This window comes from Diabrotica virgifera, chromosome 4 (genome assembly GCF_917563875.1).
Source record: "Diabrotica virgifera virgifera chromosome 4, PGI_DIABVI_V3a".
In the NCBI taxonomy this organism is placed as follows: Eukaryota; Metazoa; Arthropoda; class Insecta; order Coleoptera; family Chrysomelidae; genus Diabrotica; species Diabrotica virgifera.
Window position 1 is genome coordinate 3,491,446 of NC_065446.1, and position 26,638 is coordinate 3,518,083.

Sequence of the window (26,638 nt, forward strand, 5' to 3'; positions counted from 1 at the left end):
AAAATGAAATCACGTTTTTTTGCATTTAGCTCGTTACAACTCTGATCCATATTAATACTGTTTTCTAAACTTTGTACACTATATATTGCTCACATTTCTGAAGACAACCGTTTCTGCTTTAAACCTTTAGTCTCATTCTAGTAAAAGTTAGGAATATTTTAAAGTACAAGGTGTAGATTCGTGAATTGCAAAGTTTAATTGCAGAATTTGACTGACAAAATTTGAAATATAGATTTTAAATCAAATTCAAAAATAAAACATGAGTACAAAGAAGTTTTCTGGAAAGTTTTTGATCAAAATGTTTTATAGAAAACAAATATTGCAGCGTTTAACATTTACGTTATAAATCCCCAATATAATGCAAATTTTTCGAGATACTGATCATTGGTGGTAAATGGCTAATTTTGGTCTTACTTTATGTTTTTGATGGTGCTGAAAACGAAAATCAATTTTATTTTGAATTTTAGGTGGGAGAACATTGTCATAATCGCAATTTTGCTCAAAAAATAAAAAAAAGTTAAACCACGTTTTTCTTAAAATTAAAAGTTGCACCATATTTTTCTATAACACATCTAGACCTAAAACTCCCCATAAAACTTCTTTGAACTCTATGGTTTAACATGAATGAAATCAAATTTTTTTTTATTTTTTCAATTTTTGCCATTTAACTCTGCAATTCACGAATCTGCACCTTTTATTTTTTTAAATTCATAACTTTTATAAAAAAAAGACTGAAAGACTACAGTTACTTTTATAGTCTTTAAAAAGGTGAGAAATATATGCTCTAAAAATTTTAGAAAAAAATATTAAAATGGAACAGAATTGTAGTGAGTTAAACTTAAAAATTCGTGACTTCACTTTTTTTTCATTTTTAGGTTCAAATTGCGATTTTGACAATGTTTACTCACATAAAATTCAAAATAAACCACTTTTTAAACGCTTTTATTTAGTTCAATAGTTTGCGTCAAATTTTTAGACGTTAATTTGAGTGCCTTTACTCCAATGCAAATGAATGAAAATTTGCAGACATATGCATTCGCGGGTACAAAACACGAATAATCAATAAAAAAAAATTTTTATGTTTATTAATTGTTTAAATAAAAAAATACGATTTTAATGGAAAATGCTTAAATTCTCTTGTTTTTTACAATATAAAAACTTGAAACTTTTACGTGTTGTAGCTAATGATGTGAACTATACATAATTTCACTTTTTACGTTAATTGTTTACGTTATGCTTCATAAATAAAAAATAAAGTTTCAAATTTTTTGCCGATTCCGACTTCTTTTCATGTTAGTACATCATATGTTTTATACATATTTTAAGAAACATGACGATATATTTTAATGTTTGAAAAGTGTAAGACTAATAACTAAAAAATAAAAAATATGAAAAAAATTTTTAAGAAACGCTTTTCTTTAGTTACGAGTGACTAAAATTAAAAATATTATAAAAAAACAACTAAAAAGCAAAAAATAAAAATAATTGAAAAAGCCTTACACATTCGTTAAAGAAAAGCGTGGGGCGAAAACCGTTTATATGATGAAGACGCGCCACGCTTTTCTTTGACGAATGTGTTAGACTTTTTCAATTTTTTTTTATTTTTTGCTTTTTATTTGTTTTTTTTTATAATATTTTTAATTTTAGTCACTCGTAACTAAAGAAAAGCGTTTCTTAAAAATTTTTTTTTCATATTTTTTTATTCAGCACTATTATCAGCACCATCGAAAACATAAAATAAGACCAAAATTAGCCATTCACCTCCCATGGTCAGTATCTCGAAAAATAAGTGTTATTTTGGGAATGAATAACGTCTATATTAAAAGTTACGCCATTTTTTTCTAATAAAATTTTGTAACTAAAACTTTCCAGAAAACTTCTTTGTACTCTATTTTTTAATATAAATGTGAATAATAAGATAAATTTTTAATTTTTCCTCTCAACTTTTGCGATGAAACTTTGCAATTCACGAACCTGCACCTTGTACCTTAAAAAATTTATAAATTTTACTAGAATAAGACTAGAATCTTAAAACAGATACCGTTGTCTTCAAAAAAGTGAGGAACATATAGTGTACAAACCTTACAAAAAAATATTAAAATTGACCCGAGTTGTAGCGAGTTAAACGCAAAAAATCGTGATTTCACTTTGTTCTATTTTTATGCTATAGTTGCGATTTTGACAATATTCCCTCACCTAAAATTTAAAATAAATTTCATTTTCGTTTTCAGCGCCGTCAGAAACATAATTTAAGACCAAAATTAGCCATTAACCATCCATAGTCAGTATCTCGAAAAATAAGCGTTATATTGGGATTTCTAATGCCGATAATAAAATTTGCACTATTTTTTGTTCTATAAATCATTTTGATCTAAAACTTTGCAAAAAACTTCTTTGTACTCTATACTTTAACATACAAGTACCTAATTAAAAAGCTAAATTTCAAACTTCGTCGCTCAACTTTTGCGATTAAACTTTGCAATTCAGAAATCTGCACCTTTAACTTTAAAAAATTCATAACTTTTACTAAAATAAGACTGAAAGCTTGAAGTAAGTACCATTTTCTTAAAAAAGGTGAGAAATATATACTGTAAAAATTTTAGAAAAAAATATTAAAAGGGAACAGAGTTGTAGTGATGTAAACGCAAGAAAACGTGATTTCTTTTTTTTTATTTTTAGGTTAAAATTGGGATTTTGACAATGTTCCCCCACATAAAATTCAAAATAAACCTCGTTTTCATATTCAGCACTTTCAAAAATATGAAGTATGAATAAAATTGGTCATTCACTTCTCCGTGATCAGTACTGGTCATTTTAGGGGTGTCTCCCGCTCTCCTATTAATTTCAACTGAATTTGTACAGTTGCTCATCCTGTATATACTAGTGATGTAACGAATGTCATTTTTTGAACATTTGCGAATACGAATGCGAATGCGAATATCTGTAACCGACATTCGCGAATGCGGATACGAATGCGAATATTCAGTTTTTTTTAATTTGTTTCTATTTTTGTAGTGTTTCCTAAATTTATAATGAAAAGTTAATTGATATTTAGTGTAAATCAATCTGAATCTTAAGCTTTATTACATAATACCAAATAATAAAAAAAAAGTGAAGGCTGATAATGTGATTATACAAGGTTAAGTTCTATCTATCTATTGCTCTTCATTTGTCCAAAGTTGAACGTAGGCCTCCCCCTTATTTTTCCACTCTTCTGGGTTCAGTGCTAATGCTGTTGAGGTCCCTGTATATATTTTTAGGTCATTCGACCATCTCGTCTGTGGTCTGCCCCTTCCTCTTTGGTAGTCCCAAGGTCTCCAGTGAGTTATCGCTTCATTCCATCTTCCGTTTCTTTGTCTGCTGTTGTGTCCTGCATATTTCCATTTAAGAGTAGCTGCATGTTTGAGGTTAAGTTACCTTTTCTTAATACAAAAAGATGAGAAGTGAATAGCTTTTGATTTTATTAACCTTATATTATCTTAAAATTTTTTTTTCTGGGTTTCAAAAATCGCAAAACGTTCGCACAAATTTCGCGAATGCGGATGCGAATGCGAATATGCAAAAGCATGCGAATATTCGCGAATACGAATGCGAATACGAATATTCGTTACATCACTAGTATATACGAGCAAAACCTAATAGACCTGAATTCCGCGTACCAAAAAAAAAGTTGATCAATAGCAAGCTGAAAATTTGTTAGTAGCTTAGCTGTGTCTAGTCGGACAAACATTGATGTACGGAAACACTGGAACAGGAGAAGTTTTAATTGTGGAACAGGTTAAAAATTTGGAACGTCAGACTTCGAAAACGTTCTATGTATTTTGTCGGACAGAACTTCAAATGGATTTGTTACCATTTCGTTAAACTCTCATGTAAAAACCAGACTGGTATTTATCACTAACTGGGCATTTTAATGAGTGGAACACGAAGAACATATCAAATGACAGGAATCATGTTGGTTAGTAATAGCAGACTGATTTTTGCATGAGAGTTTAATACAATGGTAACAAATCAATTGGATGTTCTGTCCGACAAAATACATGGGACGTTTTCGTAATCAGACGTTCCAAATTTTTAAACTGTTCCACAATTAAGACTTCCCCTGTTCCAGTGTTCCCGTACATCAAAGTTTGTCCGACTAGACACCGTTAATCTATTAACAAATTTTCAGCTTGCTATTAATCAATTTTTTTGGTACGCAGGATCCAGGTCTATAGCGGCAAACGTGATAACAACATTTGACAATATTATTTGACAAAACTTTTTACAGGGGAGAAAAAGACTATAGGTTTTTTTACTGCAGCAAATATTCTGCTAGTTTCAATTTTTTTAGTTTAACTTCTCTACATAGATAACTGTTAATAACTAATTACAATTAAAAAATTTATATATAAACAATATTGTGCAGATAATTTTAAGAATATTTAAAATTATTTTAAATATTTTAATGTTATACGTATTATTGAATAACAATTGCTTTGTAGTGTGGTTATCTTATGCAAAAATAGTCATTTTTTTAGTCTAACTGGGTCGGAAGCATTTGAGAAGGCATTCATTATTTTTCATTGTCAGTTTAAGTTTAGTTAAAAATGAAAAATATTAAGATATATACGGCTGTTTTTGTACTCTCTCTAGGTAAGTAACGTATTTTTTATTATAAATTAATTATCCAGCAAAAAATAGAGATTAGGATAGAGTAAATGGGGTTCACTAGAGAATGCCCCAATAAAGGACTCGATATAAATACAACAAAGACAAAGTTACTTGTCGGCCCTATGCAACTAATTCTTAGTAATGAACCAATAACAAAAGTTAACCATTTTAAATACTTAGAATGTTGAATAAACGAGACACTAAATCCTGATGAAGAAATTCACACTCGTATACAGGGTGTCCAGGAAAATAGTGCGTTCCTTAAAGGTATAGGTAGAAGGCACCATGTAGAACAAAAAACTCTTATAACATTTTTTTCTAAATTCAACCGTTTGACCAAAAAACTATAAAACATTTTGGAACGCCAATTCAAATCTGGCAACTCTGTGAAGTACAAGAATCTAAACGTAAATAGTCCCATGTTTAGTAAACAGATAATTTGGAAGAATCCTGTTTAGTGTCAACGCCGAAAATGTTTTTGAATCGTGTGTTCATGAGTAATATTATGATATTATGTTGTTTATTTATGGCAGATCAATAAATGGAGAGGCATAATATCTACTAAAATTTTTTCAAAATGTTTTGCTGGAATTTTTCGTCGTATGAGTGTGAGTGCATGTTCCTCTATGAATTCATGTGTTCGCAAAAGTGGTGGTTCAGTTAAAATACGTGTTTTCATCTTAAAATATGTAAGTATAATTCGTTTAAAATTATGCCATATTTCAACTACATTTTAAAAAAAATTATAGTAAACAAAAATAGTAAGTATTAGGTTGGAATATTTTAAATACTGTAAGACACAAACGAGTTCTTATTCACCAGTACGTAACATGTTGCCAGATTATTTCATTTTCTGAAGATTAACATTCAGGTATATGGAAACCAATGGAATCTTTTTTTTGGAAACGGTTAACTTTAGAAAAAAATGGTATAGGACTTTTTTGTTCTAAATTGTGTATTCTATCCATACCTTAAAGGAACGCACTATTTTCCGGGACACCCTGTATAAATTGCAAGACGAGCATTTATGAAACATATATATATTCTGAGCAATTCTCAGCTGAACTTACAACTGAAAATCAAGTTCCTAAAATGTTAGGTTTATCCTGTATTACTATGTGGATGTGAAACCTGGATCATAAAGGTTAATATGATTAACAAATTAGAAGCCTTCGATATGTGGTCATATCGTAGAATGCTCAGAATATCAACGCATTTCAAATAGAGAAGTCTTTAAACAGAGTAGGTCAAGGTGAACGTGACTTGATGAACATGATAAAATAGAGAAAACTTAAATATCTGGGGCATATAATGAGATTCAGCAGATACTGGATATTGCAGTTGATACTTAAAGGAAAGGAAAGAAGACATACGTGAATGCAAGGACTGCAAGGTAATAGTTAGTGAGACAGTAAAGTAAGCCAACAATATACGCTGCTTGTTCTGGACATCGAAGTAAAAAGTGAAGTTAAATCAAAATATCGGAGAGGACCACAAAAATCAAGTGGTGGATGCTAAAAGGTGAAAAAAAAGGTCTATTCAGGGAAATAATAGTAAACAAACTATGTTGGAATATGAAAGAAAACCCTAATAAAATTTGGAGAAAGATGGCCAGTAGTATTAGAGAGATTGCTATTGAAATACTTAGGAAAACGTCAGGAAAAAAGTTTGAGGATAAAGAGACTTGGTGTTGTCAAACGAAGTACAAGGAAAAATAAAAGAGAAGGGAAAATTATATAAAAAGTGACTAGAAACCAGATATGACACAGATCTTCAAAACTATGTAAATGTATATGGTCGCGAAAAAGGAAGCGAAAGTAGCAGTAGCAAAAATCAAAGCAGAAGCGTATTCAAACCTATACGATCAACTTGATACCAGGGAAGGCGAAACGAAGATTTATAAATAGCCAAACAGAGAGCAAAGAAAGCAAAAGATTTTAATCAGATTAGATGTATCCGAGATGAAAATAATAAAATACTAGTTCACGAAAAGTATATCAAAAAGTGGTGGAGAAAGTACTTTGATAGCTTATTAAATAAAGAATTTGACAGACAGCCTGTGCAGTCAACGGAGACAGCAGCAGCAATGGTTACCAAAATAACAAACGAGGAAGTGGCTCAAGCGCTTCAAAAAATAAAGAAAGGAAAATCGGTAGGATCAGATGATATCCCTGGGGAAGTATGGAGAGCATTGGGAGAGACAGAAACAAGGTGACTAGCAGGTTTATTTAATAGAATTATGGAAGTTGGACAAATGCCAGACGAATGGAGAAGCAGTATACTACTACCTGTCTACAAAAACAAGACCTGTCTACAAAAACTGCTTAGCCACACCATGAAAATAAGGAAAAGAGTAATTCATAGACGGATACGTGAAGAGACCGAAATATCCGAGAATACATTTGGCTTTATGCAGGGCAGATCAACAACAGATGCAATGTTCATTATAAGGCAGTTGATGGAAAAATACAGGAGTAAAGAAACAAACGCTCATATGGTATTCATTGATCTTGAGAAAGCATATGATAGAGTTCCTCGAGATATTCTGTGATGGGCACTCAATTATTAAGGCTGTCAAGTCTACGTTGAGTTATTAAATAAAAGATTTCCAAAGAACACCAACAACAATAATAATAAAAATGAATTCCAAAAAACCGAATCAATTTATCCATCTACATCGCAGCAATATATTGGCCCTAGACCTACGTCAAGCCCGAACCAACCAAAAACTGGATTAACATATGCACAAGCTACATCAAAAAATATAGCTACAAATGATATCTATTCATATCTAAATCAACAAAACATGTACCTGCAACAACAAAATTTATTTCTCCAACAAACTTTGGAAAAACAGCAAAAAACCATAAATGAATTTACACAAGAAATCAGAGAACTAAGAGAAGAACTCAAACATGCACTCTCTCTGAAAACAAATGGGTGAATTACTTAAGGTAGGACTCTGGAATGCAAATGGACTAGCAAATCATAAAAACGAATTGTAATATTTCCTGTTAGAAAACAATATTGACATAATGCTAATATCAGAGACACATTTAACAAGCAACCACAACCTTAAATTTTATGGATATATAATTTATAATGCACCACACCCTGATGCTGAAAGGCATGCTAGAGCAGGTGCAGCCGTTATTATTCGAAAATGGATTAAACACTATCACCTTGGTAACATAAAAGAGCCACACCTTCAGGCAGCAAGTATTATCATAGAAGATTGGCTTGGACAAGTAGCAATATCTGCAGCATATCTTCCACCAAACTATCCACCGAATAGAGAATCATTTACTAATTATTTTAATTCACTAGGTAATAGATTTCTTGCCGGTGCTGACTATAATGCAAAACATGTGAGTTGGGGCTCTCGACTTTCTCCACCAGGTAGAGGTAGAATCCTCTTTCAAGTGATGCAGGAACTACATCTCAAACACTTATCTAGTTACACACCTACTTACTGGCCTACTGACCCTAGTAGACTTCCGGACTGTCTTGACTTCTTTGTAAGCAAAGGTTTTGGAGAAGGCTATCTAAATATTGTACCAAATTATGAAATTGCTTCAGACCATACCCCTGTAATAGCGACGCTAAATTCAAGATTTGTTGAGAAGGAACGTCCAGCAAAACTGCACAATCATAAAACTGACTGGAATGAGTTTAGGGAAGAAATACATCAAAAAATAAACCTTAATATTTCTCTCAAAACAAAAGATGAACTTGAATTGGCAGTATATGAATTTACTACACTTCTCCAAGAAGCTGCTTGGAATGCCACTCCAAAATGTAAAGATACACAGAATAAAAGAAACAATCCTATTAATATAAGAAATCAAATTAAAGAGAAGAGGAGACTAAGAAAGATATGGCAAAACACAAGGCAGCATCAAGACAAAATGAACTACAATAGAGCCGCAAGACAGCTGAAAAATACAATACTACAGCACAAAAACTCCTACATCGAAAATTATCTTCAAAATTTAACACCAACAGCAGATACCGATTATTCACTTTGGAAGGCAACCAGGAAATTAAAACAACCCAGTAAACACATACCAGCATTAAGAAATCCAGATGGCTCATGGTCGAGAACAGATCAAGAAAAAGCAGAGGCATTTGGAAAATATCTTGAAGAAGTTTTTCAACCTCTGCCCTCTGTCAGTGCTGAAGAAGATGAGGCTATCTATGAAAGTCTAGCAACAATCCAACAGCCAAGTGAGCAAATGAAACCAGTAACAAAAAGAGATGTAAAAAATACTATTCAATATAGATTAAAAACCAAAAAAGCTCCTGGCTATGACCTTATAACAGGAACTATCTTAAAAGAGTTACCAGATAAAGGTGTAATTATGATAACACAACTATTCAACGCCGCAATAAGGCTGAAAATTGTACCAACGCAATGGAAAATTGCTGATATAATAATGATCCATAAACATGGTAAACCACCTCACGAACATACCTCTTATCGTCCTATTAGTCTCTTACCGGTACTAGCTAAACTATTTGAGAAGCTATTAGCGACCAGGCTAATGAAGATAATAACTGATAATAATCTTTTTCCGGATCACCAGTTTGGCTTCAGAGAGAAGCATTCAACAACAGAACAAGTTCATAGAGTCGTTGATATAGTAAATACAACTTTTGAAGAAAAAAAGTACTGTTCTGCACTTTTTCTTGACGTCAGTCAGGCTTTTGATAAAGTCTGGCATGAAGGGTTGCTCTTCAAAATAAAAATGAACGTTCCTGATTCAATGTTTACTATACTAAAATCATATTTAGAAGAAAGGTACTACCGTGTCAAGCATGAAGCAGATACATCGAAAATCTACCCTATACGATCTGGAGTCCCTCAAGGTAGTGTTCTGGGTCCTATATTTGACATGGAGAATACATATATGGAAAAAGCGCCAACAGTTAAATTTAAAATTTCGTAAACATTATTGGATACTGGGCAGAACATCGAAGTTGTCTATACGTAACAAACTGTTGGTATACAATACAATACTCAAACCGGTCTGGACCTATGGGATCCAGCTATGGGGTACAGCAGCAAAATCCAACATATCCATAATGGAAAGATTGCAATCCAATGTGTTACGCTCTATAACAGACGCCCCATGGTTCGTGTCAAACAAAGACATTTATTGTGATCTAGAAGTACCTACGATCAGTGAAGTGATAGTTCAGTGCAGTGTTCGGTACATAAAACGCCTAGAAAGCCATCCAAATGCCCTGGCAATAAACTTGCTTGATAATAGTCAACAAACTCACAGACTAAAACGTAAAAATCCACTGGACCTTATTTATAAATAAGTTTTATACCTCACCGTAATTGTGTTTATATTTTAGATATATGTATTGTTTGTAAATGTAAAATGTATGTTTGTATGTAGCATATTATCGGAATGTCATGTTTGTTCCATACTAGAGGTCCAGTCATTGGACTGACCTCTCTAACGTCAATTCTTTTTTATTTCAAACCCCAAAGACGCTTATTGTTAGAATTTTTATAACTAACAGATTGCTGAATAAACGTTTCAAAAAAAAAAAAAATAGCCAAACAGAGAGCAAAGAAAGCAAAAGATTTTAATCAGATTAGATGTATCCGAGATGAAAATAATAAAATACTAGTTCACGAAAAGTATATCAAAAAGTGGTGGAGAAAGTACTTTGATAGCTTATTAAATAAATAATTTGACAGACAGCCTGTGCAGTCAACGGAGACAGCAGCAGCAATGGTTACCAAAATAACAAACGAGGAAGTGGCTCAAGCGCTTCAAAAAATAAAGAAAGGAAAATCGGTAGGACCAGATGATATCCCTGGGGAAGTATGGAGAGCATTGGGAGAGACAGAAACAAGGTGACTAGCAGGTTTATTTAATAGAATTATGGAAGTTGGACAAATGCCAGACGAATGGGGAAGCAGTATACTACTACCTGTCTACAAAAACAAGACCTGTCTACAAAAAGTGCTTAGCCACACCATGAAAATAAGGAAAAGAGTAATTCATAGACGGATACGTGAAGAGACCGAAATATCCGAGAATACATTTGGCTTTATGCAGGGCAGATCAACAACAGATGCAATGTTCATTATAAGGCAGTTGATGGAAAAATACAGGAGTAAAGAAACAAACGCTCATATGGTATTCATTGATCTTGAGAAAGCATATGATAGAGTTCCTCGAGATATTCTGTGATGGGCACACAATAAGAAAGGAGTCCATGGTGAACATGTAAAGATTGTGAGGGATATGTATGAGGGAGTAACGACTAGTGTTAAGACAGTTACGGGAGAGACTGATAAATTTCATGTGAAAGTTGGATTGCACCAAGGTTCGGTGCTTAGTCCGAATTTATTCTCATTAGTTTTGGACCAGATAACAGCCAAATTACAGGGTAATATTACATGGTATTAAATATATGCTGATAATGTCGTGTTAGTAGGAAATAGTGAAAGAGACTTAGAAAAAAAACTGGAACAGTGGAGATGGAGACAAGCTCTCGAGGAAAAAGGTTTAAGACTTAGTAGGACAAAGACAGAGTATTTGGAATGCTCATTTAAAGATGACGTTACTACAAATAAAATGGTAGTTTTGGATGGTGAACTGATTGTAAAAAGCAATATTTTTAAGTACCTGGGATCGGTATTACAGAGTATTGGAGAAATAGATGGAGATGCATGCAGTAGAATTAGGGCTGGATGGATGAAGTGGAAGGAAGGGAGTGGTGTGCTGTGTGACAGGAAAATTCCAATGAAGTTGAAGGGAACATTCTATAAAACAGCCATAAGGCCGGCTATGGTGTACGGAACTGAATGTTGGGCAGTGAAGAAGAAAGAGGAACAACGAATGCATGTGGCGGAAATGAGAATGTTTAGATGGATGAGTGGAGTGACAAAAAACGATAAAATTAAAAATGAGTATATTAGGGGAAGCCTAGGTGTGGCGCCAATTGATGCCAAAATGAGAGAGAATAGGTTGAGATGGTTTGGTCATGTTCAACGTCGAGACGTTAATCACCCAATACGAAGAATTACTGAAGTGCAGATTCCTGGAAGGAGTAGGAGAGGAAGACCAAAGAAGGGAGACGATTAGGCAGGACATGTTGGTAAAGGGGATTACTATTTATATGACCCAAGATAGAATTGTGTGGAGAAATGCAATTAGGGAAGCCGACCCCGCATAGGGATAAGGCAAAGAGAATGATGATGATGCAGTTGATGCTTAACGGAAAGATCGAAGGAAAAAGAGGAATTGGTCGGAAGAAATATTCATGGCTCCGAAACCTTCGTCAATGGACTGGCTTATCAGCAGATCAACTATTACATGCCGTACAAGATCGAGAACAATATCGGCAAATTGTCATAGAAGCTAACAACGCCTAAAATTTGGGCACGTTACTCAAAGTAGAAGAAGACAAGGCGTTAAAGAAAGTTTGCGAGCTACAGAAATATATAACGTTCTTAATAACCACTGCAGAGTGATGGACAATATGGAATAATAATAATATTAAAACAAAGAATATTTTAAAGATGACTCATAACGCTTTAAGAAAGCATTAAAAGTTGGTGAACATCGGTAGAGATATATAAAGTTGAACAAAGGAATAAAAGCATGGGAAATCTAATGGTTTTACTGCTTTCTTCTTCTTAAGGTGACGTCTACCTTCGAAACTTGGCGATTACTATGCTTAATTGAACTTTGTTCACTGCTGGCCTAATTCACTGCTGCCCTAAAAGGCTGGTTAGACAAGCAATTAGTCCACTCTCTGAGATTGCCAGCCATAATATTCATCGCCTTCTAACGTTCAGCTTTTCTAAAATCTTTCACTGCATGATGGTCTACAGAAGCTGGTATTTAGGTTTTTTGATCACGTAGCCAAGGTATTTTAGCTTTCGTATCTTTCTTTTATTATTCAGTTCTGTTTCTTTTGAAAATATTTGGAGGACTTTTTTATTCGTGACTTTGTTTACCTAAAATATTCTCAGATATATTCTCAGATTCTTTAAATCCACATATCAAATACTTTGACTTTCCTCATTATCGCTTTAACCAGAGTGGCTGGTTCTATACCGGATTGGAGGATACTAAATATATAACATCTAAGCATGTGCATTTTTATATCGACACTCAAACTTCTTCTTCTTTAAGTGCCATCTCCGCGATGAAGGTTGGCACACATCATGACTATTTTGACTTTCGGGCCAACCTAATGGTTGATCAAATACCAGTTACATAAATTTCGTTACACCGGTAATGTGGTAAGTTTAAAATCACATTGGCAACTCCTTTTGAAAATGTCAAGAATTTGGAGGGCCTTTCAAACTTTCAAAGTGCCCTACTGAAAAATTAGGTTAGATGCACATATCAATTATTGTCAAAACACTACAGATTTATAAATATTTAACTGAGAGTGTGTTTTAGCTTTCAATGGATTGATGGCCCAATCAGAAGAAATTTTTGGACAATTTGAGTTTATTGAATATATCAATAGTGAGTATAATAATAGTATATTTCATAACTGAGACAAATATACATTGTATAGACACAATTAATTGTATTTAACAAAAATTGCATTTTACATTTGTTTTCACGTTTTGATGTCTGATCTATTTATAACAGCTTTTATGCTGCAAAAATATGGTGCAAAAATATGGTATCCAAAAGAATTTAAAATAATTTAAAAAGTTAATTATTAGCAAGCTGAAAATTTGTTAATGGCTTAACGGTGTCTAGTCGGAAAAACTTTGATGTATGGGAACACTGGAACAGGGGAATTTTTAATCGCGGAAGTTGATTTTAATTGTGGAACGTGTCATCCTGACAAATATATGATTGTGAAACTAGCAGGTTGTTTTTAAGTTTATCCAATAGCAAACTTTATATAATATAAGAAAAAATGTTTGTTCGACAAATATGTTGGGCATTTTAATGCCCAACACATTTAAAGTCCGACACGTAGAACATTTCAACTGACAGGAATTATATTGGCGGTAAATAGCAGTCTGATTTTTGCATGAGAGTTTAATGAAATGGTAACAAATAATTAGAAGTTCTGTCCGACAAAATACATGGAAAGTTTTCGTAGTCTGACGTTCGAAACCTGTAACTTGTTCTACAATTAAAACTTCCCCTGTTCCAGTGTTTCCATACATCAAAGTTTGTCCGACTAGACACCGTTAAGCTGTTAACAAATTTTCAGCTTGCTATTTATCAACTTTTTTTGGTACGCGGGATCCAGACCTACTATTTAAATTTGTAATAAATGGAAAAGGCGCTCATAAATATTTTATTAAATTTTAAATCCAATCAAGTTGCATTGCACCGTTAATTTTATATAGTAGCGTTATTAAATTTATGACGTTTTATTGATATAAAAGGTTTTACAACACAGAAAGGTTTTGCCACCGATAAAAAAGTTTCGAGGACTATTTTTGTAATACGGCAAATTGGATCTCTATTCGAATGACCTATTTCCGCAGTTCTGACGATTCAAAAGCGTAGCTACCTACCTACTGCTTCTTGATAAAAGTAAAGAAGACCTTGAGACGAATAAATATTTTTAATTTGTAGTCAATTTAAAACAGCGAATTTGAGTAAAAGATTCAAGCATTTAATATCCTGTTCTTAATAAAAATTAAAATAGAATCTGTAGGTACATTTTACCTTATAATATATAAATAAGGAAACAAAATAAGTGAAGGAAAGAAACTAATTTTAGATTATTTTGCTTAAAGTAGTTCTAGATATTTGAAATAAATTTAGTGTATAAAAATTATATATTATGTTACAATATCCAGGACGATATTCTTAAAAAATAGTTTAAAATTCATGCAAACTATTATAGACCAGGAAGGATCTGTTTTTAGGTGGATGTGAGAGGTGGCATTCGGATTTTTGCGGGTAAAGTTAGGTGATAACTTCGTTAATAATAATTGATTTATGCTCCTTCTCAAATATGCCCGGGACATTAATAAAAAAAAAAATAAAATATTTAAAAATTTCAAAAAATTTCGTTTTTTTTTTATTTTTTTTTTGCTTATAACTTTAAAACGATTTATTTTGGAACAAAGTCGTATAGGAATAAAACAAAAATAATTAAATTTTCTATCAGATACGATTGGTTAAAAATGTCTTAATTTAACACCCTTGGTGCGAAATAGCAATAAATATAAAATAAGTGGGCAAAACAAGCCTGTCTTTATTCAATGTTTTTCCATCACTTAGGTAACACTTGGAACCTTCCTAATTCGCTTATTATTCGTAAGAAAATTTTTGTAATATGCTAAAGCCGTCCACTAAATTTCATTAAAATTGACTTACTTGATTTTGCATAATAATTTTGCAATCTAAACTTTTTTTTAAAAATTAAAATCTTTTAAAATCTTGCACAACAAAAACTAGAACATACAAAGACTTGTCAATTTGTGTGCGCATAAAGAAACACTCCACCTACCTAATGGACTTTACAGAATTGAAATCGGATTATTTAAGGAGCCTCAGCAATGTTTTAAAATTATAAACAATTTTTTGGCTTATAAACAAATTAGTGCTGTGTCCAGGAGGGGGTGCTACGGGCTCCTTTATTTAGATGGACTTACCCAAGCTTTTTTATGTATTTTGATCCGTAGAACACGAATTTTTTGGGTAACAGTTGATCCGGATGTCGATAAGATTGTTATAAACAAAGAAATTGAGGTATAACATAACATCGACTTTTCGCAAAATTAAACATTTTTTTTGTATTTCTTGGGTAATTCTAAGCAAAAAATGTTCTTAGAAGTTTTTTCTTAGGATGCATAGTTTTCGAGATAAACGCGGTGGAACATTCAAAAAATCGAAAAATTGCAATTTTTGAACGAGAATAACTTTTGATTAAACAATAAAATAGCAATTCTGCTGACAGCATTTGAAAGTTTAAGTCAAATTATACTGGTTCTAATTATTTGCATTGCTAAAAATTAATTTTTTTATTATTAAACAAAGCTATTTATTCTAGACGCCAAATAAAGGTCACCGTGTCCTTTTCAATTCTGATGGACAAACTCAACCGTTTCTTATGGATTTTTGGCTGCTGATTACGAATTTCGAGGGTGGATTTCGGTCTGAGTGGTAAAAAAATTGTTATAAACAATTTAATTGTTTATAAATTGTTTATAAGACTCTGGCTCATAAACTAAACGAGATAAAAAAGATTGTTTAAAATAAAATTTATTCGTTAATGAAAAACAAAGAAAAAACGTTTACTAAACTTAAATCCAACAATTAGAACTCAAGATATTGTAAAATTAGTGCACAATGCAAATTGAAAATTGCAAAATAAATATGTTTCGAATCTTTATCGATCGTAACTCGGCTTCTACGCATGAAAATGAGCCTTAGAAGGTCTCATTTTAAAGTTTAATGAATATGCTTCCAAACAAAGTTTGTTAAATTACCTTGTCTTCATTTGTTTTAAAGTTATATCCGTTTGAAGTTAAAATTTTCTTAAAAAAATTGTACATTAATTTGTTTATAAGGGTTTCAAGCAAATTTGAGCTATAAACATTTATACTTTATGTTGTATTACCTACCTTAAACAAGATTATAAAAAAAGAAGAAGAGTTTCTTTTGACTATTGACTTTTATAAGATGTTATTACGTTTGAATGACAGATAAGTTTGTAACAATACATTTGTATTTTAATTAAAATAAAACTATTAAAATTAGTCTTAACTTCTATAAAGAGTTAATCCAGAGAACGAATAAAACATGGTGGCAGCTGATTTGTAAAAATACGGATGAGAAAACTCGAAAAATTTAGAGGTTGGTTAGTACAAAAATACAAAGTACGAAAACAGCACAGTTAAGCATCAATTGGGAAAAAAATGCCTGATAACGCTCCAGTTCAAGAATCACCGTCGAGAAACCTCACTTTATCACCTCCCGAATCATTTAATTTCCATCCAAGTGATTGGGCACAATGGAAAAACCGTTTTGAACGATTTAGACGAGGGTGTGGCCTTGATAAAGCATCTGATGGAAAACAAATTGATGTGTTAATTTATAATATGGGGGTAAGAGCTGAAGAAATATTCTCATCATTTTCACCAGTTCCAACTACATATGATGAGACATTAAAACAATTTGAAGATTATTTTATAGCCCGTAGAAATAATTATCTATGAAAGGGCCAAATTCCTAAATCATAAGCAAGGGAGTGATACTGCAGAGAAATTTATTACTGACTTACATAGTCTATCAAAAACATGTGATTGGGGGACTTTAAACAATGATATGATTTTATTAGTGTTGATTATCGGAATGAGAGATACAAGCATAAGTGACAAACTGCAACTTGATGCTGCACTTACTCTCGAAAAAGCTGTAACCTGTCTAAGACAACATGAAGAGCTGATCCGTCAAAAACAAAACCTAAATGAACCAAATGTTTCTGCTATAAGAAAACAATCAACTTACAAAAAATCACAGAAGCCCCAAAATTGCCAACAGTCAAGTAAAGGTGAGAAAACGAAAAAATGCCCTAGATGTGGATATGATTGGCATGATAAATTAGCAAACTGTCCTGCAAAAAATGCTAAATGTGTTACATGCAAAAATGAAGGACACTACAGCAAGATGTGTTATAAAAATAAAAAGTCCAAAAACAAAAATGTACATGCCATTCAGCAAGATTCAGAGCCTGATAGTGACGAAAACTCTTATGTACATGAAACTAAAGCGAGTGATGACAGGAATGTGTGGACACAAAAACTACAAGTAAGCTGCAAAGAGATAATGCTTGAACCTATCACATTCAAACTGGATACTGCTGCTGATGTAACAATGGTACCTGTCCAAGTGCTGAGTAATGTAATAAATGAACTACCTCTATATGAATCTTCGAATAAAGTATTTAGTGCAAAAAAGCAAGAAAGATTCAAAATACTAGGTACAGTAAAATTAAAACTAAAATATAAAAATAGGGAAATTACAGAAAATGTATTTACCTCTGAAGAGATTGATGTCCCATTGTTGAGTAGGAAAGCATGCCAAGGCTTATATTTAGTAAAAAGAATTTATTCTATAAGCACTGAGACAAATTGGGTCGCAGAATACTCCTCATTATTCCAAGGACTAGGCAATATGGAGGGGGAATACAAAATTGAAATAAAGGAAAATGCTGAACCATATGCTATTTCTGTACCAAGAACTGTTCCAGTTCCATTGAGAGACCAAGTAAAGGAAGCTTTGGAAGAAATGCAGAGAAATGGTGTCATTGTTTCTGTAGATCATGCGACCGAATGGTGTGCCCCAATGGTAGTAAACATAAAGAAAGGAGGAAAAGGGGTCCGTATCTGTGTCGATCTGTCAAGATTAAATAAAAGTGTCAAACGTCAGTTTCACCCAATTCCCGTAGTAGAGCTACAACTTGCAGAGATTAGAGGGGCTAAATACTTTAGCAAACTTGATGCAAATCATGGATTCTGGCAACTTAATTTAGCCCAAGAATCAAGAGACTACACAACCTTTTAACCCCATTTGGAAGATTTAAATTCCAGAAATTACCTTTCGGCATTACATCGGCACCAGAGGAATTCCAGAAAAGAATGTCACGAGTCCTTGAAGGAGCAAAAAATACTCTAGTCCATATGGATGATGTGCTGGTTTGGGGAAACACAAAAGAGGAACACGATGACCGCCTAAGAAAAGTGCTCGAGAGAATCAAAAAAGCACGTATAACCTTGAATAAGGGCAAAACTGAATTCTGTAAGCAGAAAATCGATTTCTTGGGATTTGTGTTGTCGAAGGATGGGGTAGCACCAGATCCAGGCAAGGTGAAAGCAATTGTAGACATGGAAGCACCAAAAAATGTCAAGGAAGTTCAACGCCTTATGGGTACTGTAACATTTCTAGCGAAATTTATCCCTAATAGGAGTGAGATTATGCAACCAATTACAAGTTTAGTTAGTCCAAGCAATGCATTTCTATGGGGCCCATCACAAAAAGAGGCGTTCCAGAAAATAAAAGAATTGCTTATATCAGCAACTTGTTTAACAATGTATGATGCAAATAAACCTACAATCCTATCCAGTGACGCTTCTACCAAAGGACTGGGAGCTGTATTACTTCAAGTTGAAGGTGGTCATAAGAAACCTGTAGCATACATCTCGAGGACTTTGACTCCAGCTGAACAAAATTATGCAAACATAGAAAGAGAAGCACTAGCTCTGATCTGGGCAAGCGATCGACTAAAGAGTTTTCTGATAGGAAAACAATATACCATAGAGACCGATCACAAGCCACTTATACAAATATTTAAAACTAAGCATCTCGATGATCTGTCCCCAAGACTTCAAAGGTTAAGAATGCGCATGATGCGTTATGACTACAATATTGTATATACCCCAGGGAAAAATTTATATATTGCTGATACTTTATCTCGTAAACCCATACCTTCAGAAGATGACAAAGAATTAGAAGAAATCGATGCCTTCATTCATGGAGTCACTCTTGCAGGTATTCACACATCTGACGAGAATGTAACACGAGTTGCTAACTCACAAAGCAATGATCAAACCTGTAATCCACTGAAGAACTACATAATGGGAGACTGGCCTCACAAGTCTGCATTATCAGGTGATGTTAAACCATACTACCCAGTACGTCATGAACTATCAGTTGTGGATGGTAGCCTTCTTAGAGGAAACCGTATGATCATTCCATGTGAGCTCAGGGCAATGATGTTGGAAAAATTGCACGCTGGCCATTTTGGAATAACTAAAACTCGTCGTCGTGCTCTGGGAACGATGTGGTGGCCAGGAATTTCTCAAGAGATAGAAGCTACAAAGTAAGATCTTGTCCTATCTGTATTCAAAACTCGACAAACCGTCATGAACCTTTATTGCCAGCTAAATTTCCAGATTATCCATGGCAAGTGATATCAATGGACCTTTTTAAAACTGAAGGAAAATGGTATATCGTCGTAACTGATAACTATTCCAGATTTTTTGAAGTACTTCCTGTTCAGAACATGAGATCACAGGAAGTAATAAACATCTGCAAAACAATATTTGCAAGATATGGTATACCACAGTTGGTTTGTTCCGACACTGGAACACGATTTCATGCTGTTGAAACATCAGAGTTCCAACAGTTCGCAAGAGAATGGGGATTCTCTACATCGAGAAGTAGCCCACAATTCCACCAAGCGAATGGCGCAGCAGAAGCTGCTGAAAAAGTCGAAAAAAACTTTAATAAAGAAGAATAAGAACAACATAGAGATGGCACTTTTGTCCTATCGAAACACACCACTAGAGAACGGATTCAGTCCATCCGAAATGATGTTTGGAAGAAAATTGAGAGATAATCTACCATCAATCGCATTAGCTGAATTTAAATCATCAAAGAAGCTAGTAAGCGCGGAGAGGAAGTACCGCTCGAAATATAAAAAATTATATGATGGAAAACATGGACCGAAGAATTTGAGTCGACTTCAAATTGGTGATTTTGTATGGATCACAGACCTGAAACGGCATGGTGAAATCATTAACGAAGTTAATCCAAGATCATACATAGTTAAGACCGCCATAAGCACCATAAGGAGAAACCGTTTTCATCTGATCCCTGCTCCATATCTAAGCAGTATCCCCGATGGAGTATTGAAACAACTGCCAGGGATTCAACAAACAAATTCGACTCCAGAAACTACACCGACTACTCAACAACTAACATCCCAAAGACCAACAAACATTGAGAAACGTAGTCAGGAAGTGGAAAGTTACCCAACTCAACCCAAAACGCCTGTACGACTTCCAACGCCAACGAAAACTGATGGACCATTTAATATTGAGCACAGTAAGAATACAACGCGCTCTGGGAGAGCGGTTATCAGACCTTTACGCTATCGTGAAGATTAGTCAGTAGTTATGTTGAAGATGTATCATCTTGAGGGGGGATGTTGTATTACCTACCTTAAACAAGATTATAAAAAAAGAAGAAGAGTTCCTTTTGACTATTGACTTTTATAAGATGTTATTACGTTTGAATGACAGATAAGTTTGTAACAATACATTTGTATTTTAATTAAAATAAAACTATTAAAATTAGTCTTAACTTCTATAAAGAGTTAATCCAGAGAACGAATAAAACACTTTAATTAACAATAATGATAGAAGAACTCAAAAGGAACATTTTGAGCTTAATAAAATGTTCGTATGTTTATTTTTGGCCAAGATATCAATATTTTAGTAGCGAGCTCTGAGGCGCGAGATTGGCTCACCGCGTAAAGGTTAACGCGCTAACTTCTCGATGCAAATTATAATTTATATTATATATGTGTTATCTTCATTTTTCATTTTTGAAGATCCTAATAAAATTTTATCATATAATTCTTATAATTCAATCATCATACTGTACCTCGTATCACCTTTCATTCTATTTAATTTTATTGTCTTTTATTTTTTGTACTAAATGAGAAAAAAAAGCATTAAAACTAATATTTCAGAAATATAACTAGAAAGTAAGTTTTTTTTTTTTTTTTTTTTTTTATTTTGGCTTAGACTTACCGTCATACTGCCAGACACATAAGGAATACAAGTTATCAAGTTATACAAAACAGGTTTAAAACAAAGATAACAAATAAAAGGTATTAAGTAACACTAAGCTTAACAGCTAAAACAACTAACTACCAAAGGTATTAATTAAAAATGTTTAAGGGAATTATAATGATAATTTGCTGTCTTTTAAAAAGTTAATTAAAGAGTTGTATACATCTACAGAACCAAGTGATAATAAATACAGTATATTCCAAGGAGTTGCTACTTTACATTTTAATAAATCATTTATTAATTTAGATGAGTAAATTGTATTTTTAGAACAACCAAAAAATATATGATCTAAATCACTTTCCTCTTCACAATGCTCACATTTATCATTATCCAAAACCTGTATTTTAAATAAATGCTTTGGATAACATGCGTGCCCGAATCGTACTCTAATAATAGAAGTTATGTACTTTCTAGAAGCTCTACAAGACTTGTACCAAGGAAATTTGGGAATATCGGGCTGAATTAACGAGTATCTATTTTGATTCACAAAAGAGTATTCCTTCCACTGGTAGCTCCACTCCCGATGCAGTGTTGACTTGAAAGAGATTATACTATCAGTCAGTGTTATTTTATGTAGAATACTGGTATCGGATGAAACGCTTTCTTTGGCTAATAAGTCGACATACTCATTATGTTCAAATCCTGCGTGTGCTTTAATCCAGATAAAATGTACATTGATTCCTTTGGTTAAAAGATTTTGTTTAATATGTTTAATTTTATAAATGTATGGGCAGTCTTGGATGTTTGGGGGTCCATATTTACCAAGAGATTTCAATACTGCTAAGGAGTCAGACAAAATTATAATATGGGCGAAATCAAATTCAGCTACATATAGTAAAGCTTCATATATTGCAATAGCCTCTGCTGTATAAATCGAAGTCTCCGGTTTCAGTTTGAATTTCTTTTCTATATGTCCCGATGGTATAAAAAAGGCGCATCCAGTTCCATCTGCAGATTTAGACGCATCTGTATATAGAGCTATTGACTCATTGTAACTGTTCGTTATGGATAAAAGAATATTTTTATTTAAATATATGTTTTCACTATAATTTGGTACAATAATATCTGTAGGAGAAAAGAAAGAAGAGTACGCGTAATTTTTGAATAAGTCGTTTGTTTTATCTATATTTTTTAAGAGTACTATATTTTGATTATAAGCTTCACACAGTAAGGGAGATTTCTTTTTTTGCCAATATTTATTGGTTAGATCATGGCAACTTAAAGTCACTATTTTTTGGTATAGAAGAGGGTTAATTAAGTATACTTTCATTAAATATTTTTTGGACAAAAAACTTCGTCTTAGATTTAAAGGAGGTTCCAAGGCTTCCAAATATAAAGCTTGTACTGGAGTGGATCTCATAGCTCCTAGACATATTCGTAAGGCTGAATTCTGTAAAACGTTGATTTTGTTTAGTAGTGCATTACTTGCTGATCCATACAAAACACTGCCGTAATCGAAAATAGATCGTATGTAAGCTTTATAAAATAATAAACTTACTTCAACATCCGATCCCCACCAAGTTCTATTAATTGATTTAAGAAAGTTTATTCCCTTACTACACCTGTTTAACATGTTGTCAATATGTAACTTCCAGGTCAATTTTTGGTCGAGTATCATTCCAAGATATTTAATTTTATTTTTAAAAGAAAATTTATGCCCACCTAAGGTGATTGTGCTAATATTAGGAAAGTTATGTCTGGTAAATAAACAAACTTGTGACTTACTGCATGATAATTCAAAGCCATTTTCAACAAACCATTTTTTATGGAGACCATAGACACTATTCAAGTTTTCAATGGATTGCTGATATTTCTTGTGTTCTGTGTACAAACAGAAATCGTCAGCATATTGTACAACATTAAATGCAATATTGTTAATAGTGATGTTGTGTAGATCTGCTGTGTAAATGTTAAATAAAATAGGGCTCAAAACGGAGCCCTGAGGTAATCCTTTATTATTAAGTCTAGGGCCTATAAGAGTATGATTATTTTTTAAATAAATTATTCTATTTTTATACAGGTTTACAATGTTAGAAGCAAACTGTGATGGAATATTAAAAAATGTAATCATTTTTTCTTGGAGAATTGAAAGAGAGACAGAGTCATAAGCACCTTCGATGTCTAAAAATAAAGCGGGCACATAACTGTTCCTGGAAAAACTGTTCTGAATGTCTACAACAAGAGTTGTTAAGGAATCTAAAGTTCCATAACCTTTTTTAAAACCATGTTGGTTAGCGGGTAAAGGATTTTGATCCCTTAGCCACCAATCCAACCTAATCTTAACCATCCGTTCGAGAGTCTTCAATATACATGATAATAATGATATCGGTCGGTAAGCTTCAGCTAATTTAGGGTCTTTCCCCGGTTTGGGAATAGGAACGGCTATAATACGCTTAAAATCTATTATGCTGTTGCCTTCAATAATTATCTGGTCAAATATATTTAAAAGTAATTGTTTTGCGTTATCTGGTAAATGTTGTATCATAGGATATTTGATTGCATCGTATCCTGGTGAGGTACTAACGCGATTATCAAGGGCAAATTCTAATTCAGCTCTCGAAAAAGGTGTAAGGAGAAAATGATTCTGATCAGATGGAAGCGTTTTAGAATTAATAACATCTAACTGGTTATTTACGTAAGGTGGAGCTATTTTATCGAAAAAATCGTCTACCCATGAATTACTTAGAGGTAATGAAAAATTAACTTTTTTCCTATTCATTTTTCTTGCTTGATTCCAAATAAGACTAGATGGAGTTTGTTTATTTAATTTTGAACACCATTCAACCCAACTTTGTCTGGCCTTTAATTTCAGGAATTTTTTGACACGAGCATTTACTTCTTTGCATTTACAAAAATTTTCAGGAGAAGAATTGTTTTTATAGTTTATTAATGCCTTCTTTCTTTCTGCAACGGATTGATCACATTCCGAATCCCACCACGGAGGGGGAGTCCGTTTGCATTTAAATGGTTTATATTCAGAAATAGATTGTTTAGAAGCTTCATTAATACAGTCAATAAGGAAATTATATTTTTCTTGGGTATTTAAGGATGTGTGAGATTTTTCGTTTAATAAGGTATCAACAAGCTGAGAGTATAATGACCAATTTGCTTTTTTAATGTTCCACTTAGTACTGGGATAAATGGTATTAGCATTAGTTCCCAAGACATCGATCACAACCTTTATAACGAAATGATTTGATCCCAAGGTATCAAGATCTACAGACCACGAAGTTTTATCAAAAAGGGATGGTGAGCAAAACGTGACATCAATCATGGAATCTGAGTTTCCTGGACTCGTTTGGCAAGTTGGTTGTCCATTATTCATTACTACATAATCTAAATTCTGAATTGTCTCCACAATTTGATGGCCTATATTATCATTTTTATATGAGCCCCACAAAGAATTATGTGCATTCATATCTCCTCCAATGATACAAGGGTGTTTTAGTTGAGAAAATAACTTATCCCAATCTTCGGTTTTGGTTTTAGTTTTTGGGCACCTATATACAGAGAGTAAACTTAAATAACTTTGTTTATAGTTGATTTTAATACCACAAGCAAGCAAGTCTTGAATATAATTTTTTTTAATTGTTATGCGCTCAAAAGGAATACCAGTTTTAATTAAAATAGCAACTCCAGAATAGCCGTCATCGCGATCTTCGCGTATCACATTATAACCTCTATAAATATATACAACATCCCGTTTAAACCAAGTTTCACTTATTAAAGCTATGTCAATATCTTCGGTTATTAAAAAGTTAATAAGGCTGTTTTTGTTAGCAACAGCTGATCGAGCATTCCATTGTATTATTTTGAGTTTAGATTTGTTTGTCATTAGATGAGTTATTTTTTAAAATATTATCTAGAACATTATTAATACCTTTGGCTAACAAATTCATGTCAAGTGATTTTGCCTCTTCTAAACAATTAATATTTTGAATAAAACTTGAGAAAAGAAGTACTAAGGAATCTACTAACTTATTTTTATCATTGTCTGTATTAGAAAAACTTTCCTTGTTTAAGGGAGGTAAAGGTTGAGACGGTCCAAATCTGAAAGGGATGAGATATGGTGTAGGATCTTCGGAAGTTGGAGATGATACTTTTCTTTTTTTATTTGCACTATACTCAGTGCTTGATGTACTACAGCTTGGTTGGCTAAAACTTTTGGGTTTCTGTAGATGAGGCCTCAATGGCTTGAAATAAGGAGATGTACTAACTTCAGAGGAGTTAGTTAATTTTGGAAATTCTTTGTCTGAATTTGACAATATTTCAAATCTGTTATTAGAAATAAGACCAGAAAATGATGAGTCACTCAAATTTTTTGCCTCCAAATATGAGATTTTATGTTCAATCATGATATTTTTTATTTTTTTTTGATGTTCGAAAAAAGGACAGTTTTTAGAGATCGATATATGCTTATCAGTTTTACAGTGTATGCAATACTTTTTTGTTTCATCACATGTATGTATGTCATTTTTAATTTGTCCACATTGTATACAGTATTCCTGTGTACCTTTACACTGTCTAGAAATATGTCCATATTTGAGGCATTTATAACATTGCGTCACTTTACCCAACAATTTTTCCACTTGGAAAAATACATAATTTATCACAACATAGTTTGGCAAACAATTGCCTTCAAAAGTAATTATAACATTACGTCTAGGGACGTATTCTGTATTTCCATCCTTTTCTACTTTCCTGTGCATTCTTTTAATATCAATAATTGGTGAACTAGAGCTCATATATTTTTTCAAATAGTCAATATTATATTTGGTATCAACATCGCGTATCAGTCCTTTGATTTCCAAGAGGTGATTTGGAATGTACGCTTTTAAATGATCGTCCTTTAAGTGACTATTATTGACTAAATTGTTTGCATCCAAAATAGATTTGAGGATTACTTTAACACGGTTTCTTCCTATACTTTTAATTTGCTTAATATTATTAATCTTTAATTTTTGATGTAAAATATCTGCAACAACCATTGGATGCAAACGGGAAATATTCTGATCATTGGTCTTCTCAACATAAACACAACAATTTTGAAAGTCGTAACTATTACAATTAATATTAAAAAGTTTTACCTCCCTTGTAGCAGAAGAATTTGTGGTGATAGTTCCTGTTTCCATGTCTTGATTACTATCACTAATAACTTCAGCAGTATTTAGTTCGCACACTGGCGTCTTTTTTATATTCTCCCCCATCTGGGGAGAATATTTTCACTTTTGTATCACTATTCTACAATATGTAAATGTTTTTACCCACGATGAAATTTAAATGTTTTAATTGCCACAAAAACTGCGAGCTGAATGTCAATATTTAGGTACGTTTAACCATGGCCAAATTTGAAACTGTTCACACAAAAGTTAAACACCG

General features: G+C 32.9%; 1 protein-coding gene across 2 annotated transcripts in view; it reads left to right on the forward strand.

The window, feature by feature from the left end:
- Positions 1–4,493: 4,493 nt before the first annotated feature.
- Positions 4,494–26,638, forward strand: part of LOC126882882 (uncharacterized) — a 40,286-nt gene continuing 18,141 nt past the window's right edge. Inside the window, exons 1-2 of one of the 2 annotated variants that reach the window (XM_050647945.1) lie at positions 4,494–4,635; positions 13,095–13,163. In XM_050647945.1, coding sequence (XP_050503902.1) covers positions 4,590–4,635; positions 13,095–13,163 — 115 coding nt within the window. In that variant the 5' untranslated portion in view covers positions 4,494–4,589. The remainder of the gene's footprint in view (positions 4,636–13,094; positions 13,164–26,638) is intronic. The other variant, XM_050647944.1, reaches the window with a different exon arrangement.